The sequence below is a fragment of the Volvox carteri genome (genome assembly GCF_000143455.1).
Source record: "Volvox carteri f. nagariensis unplaced genomic scaffold VOLCAscaffold_81, whole genome shotgun sequence".
In the NCBI taxonomy this organism is placed as follows: Eukaryota; Viridiplantae; Chlorophyta; class Chlorophyceae; order Chlamydomonadales; family Volvocaceae; genus Volvox; species Volvox carteri.
In genome coordinates this window covers 535,916-537,579 of record NW_003307624.1, presented here as the reverse complement: position 1 = coordinate 537,579, position 1,664 = coordinate 535,916, and the positions used below count along the sequence as shown (strand labels likewise).

At 61.4% G+C, this 1,664-nt stretch overlaps 1 protein-coding gene across 1 annotated transcript in view; it reads left to right on the top strand.

The window, feature by feature from the left end:
- The window catches only part of VOLCADRAFT_107870 (uncharacterized protein), a gene marked incomplete at its 5' end in the record, with an annotated part of 2,136 nt that extends 1,003 nt beyond the window's left edge, over positions 1 to 1,133 (top strand). Inside the window, one exon of the mRNA XM_002957881.1 lies at positions 9 to 1,133. Coding sequence (XP_002957927.1) covers positions 9 to 662 — 654 coding nt within the window. The 3' untranslated portion in view covers positions 663 to 1,133. The remainder of the gene's footprint in view (positions 1 to 8) is intronic.
- Positions 1,134 to 1,664: the final 531 nt, after the last annotated feature.

The window sequence follows — 1,664 nt, the reverse complement described above, 5'->3', positions numbered from 1 at the left end:
CTGCGCAGGAGCGTCGCGCCGCTGACCCGGGCGTAATTTTGAACAAGCAGCAGCTGGCTGCCATGGACCAGCTGAACGCCGTGAAGCTGCAGCTGACAAGCATTAAGAAGCTTATGGACACGAAGCCTGACGTGCAGGCGGTCGACGGTCCACCGGCGAAGCGGGCCCGTGTCGCCCTTGAGGATTTCAAATGTGACTTCGGCGCCAGCGAGGGCAAAGCGAACAAGTCTCTCAGCGGACAGCGCGCGCATATCGAGAAATGCTACAATGCGGTAATGGACATTGAGGACGCGTGGCGCAACGTCCTCGCGGCTCGGCCCGGCGAGGAACGCTTCAGGAACATCGAGGCCATGGAGATTGCCATCACCGACGGCAAGGCCGTGTTCCGGGGGGTCGCGAAGGAGCTGGTCGTTGCATACAACCACGGCTGGGAGGTCGTGCATGAGATGCGTGGCATGGCGTACGCGGAGACGGAGGAGGAGCGCAAGGCGCTGAAGCAGGCCGTGAAGGCGGTGGCGGGCAAGAAGCCCAAGCAGGCCAAACCCGCGAGCGTGCCGGCCGGCTCTGGCGCGGGGGCCGGGGTGAAGCAGGCGGCGGCGGCGGGTGTCTGTTTCAAGTGCAATAAGCCTGGGCACTTCGCCAAAGAGTGCAAGGAGAAGTAACGGGGTGTAGTGTGGTGCGGGTGTGAGAGGTTATTCGCAGCCCGTGGGCCCGGGAAGGTCGTGGTGGTTTGGAGCCGACGCGGGTGTTAACTCGCGAGTCGGGGCCCGGAGAGGCCGGGGGGCAGCAGCCCCGTGGTGTTTGGGAGCCGACACGAGTGTTAACTCGCGGGTCGGGGCCCGGAGAGGCCGGGGGCAGCAGCCCCGTGGTGTTTGGGAGCCGACACGAGTGTTAACTCGCGGGTCGGGGCCCGGAGAGGCCGGGGGCAGCGGCCCCATAGCGTGGAAGCGTGTTGTTGACGTTCCTTGTGGCTGTAGCCTTGTGCGGGGTTGGGTGGCTAAGGGCACGGCCGCCCCCTCCGCGATTATTGAAGTTTCGTGGTAGTGCGCCCTCACCCGGCCCTACCCTTTCACGAAGACGTTCTTTCCTTGCGTGCAGGTACTTGTTTGTAACGTAGTCTTCGCATGAAAACTGACAGTTTTCTACGTGAAGCGTTGAAAACTAAGGTTTTCTGCGAATACGGAGTGTCTTTGCCGTATGGCGTACGAGCCAGTGTGGCTCTTGTGTCGCGGCACGCGACAGTGTTGGCTAATTCGGGTTGTTCGTAGCTACGTTTGGGTGCTGCCGTGAAGCGGTTGGTCTGTAGGCCTTGGTGATCCGCTTCGTGGTAGTGCGCCCTCACCCGGCCCTACCCTTTCACGAAGACGTTCTTTCCTTGCGTGCAGGTACTTGTTTGTAACGTAGTCTTCGCATGAAAACTTTTATTCCCGCGACTAATAATCTATTTATCCGTTCGGACTGGAAAATTGACGGGCGGTGGTGGCGGTGGTGGCCGTGGTGGCGGTGGTGGCGGTGGTGGTGGCGGTGGTGGTGGCGGTAGTGGTGGTGGCCACTCTGGCGAACAGCAGGCGCTATGGCCAGCTGTAGCGGCTTTGCAAAGTCGGGTGCCGCATGATGCCGCCTTCTCGCTCGAGTTCCTGCAAGCCGTATATGATATTTGCACG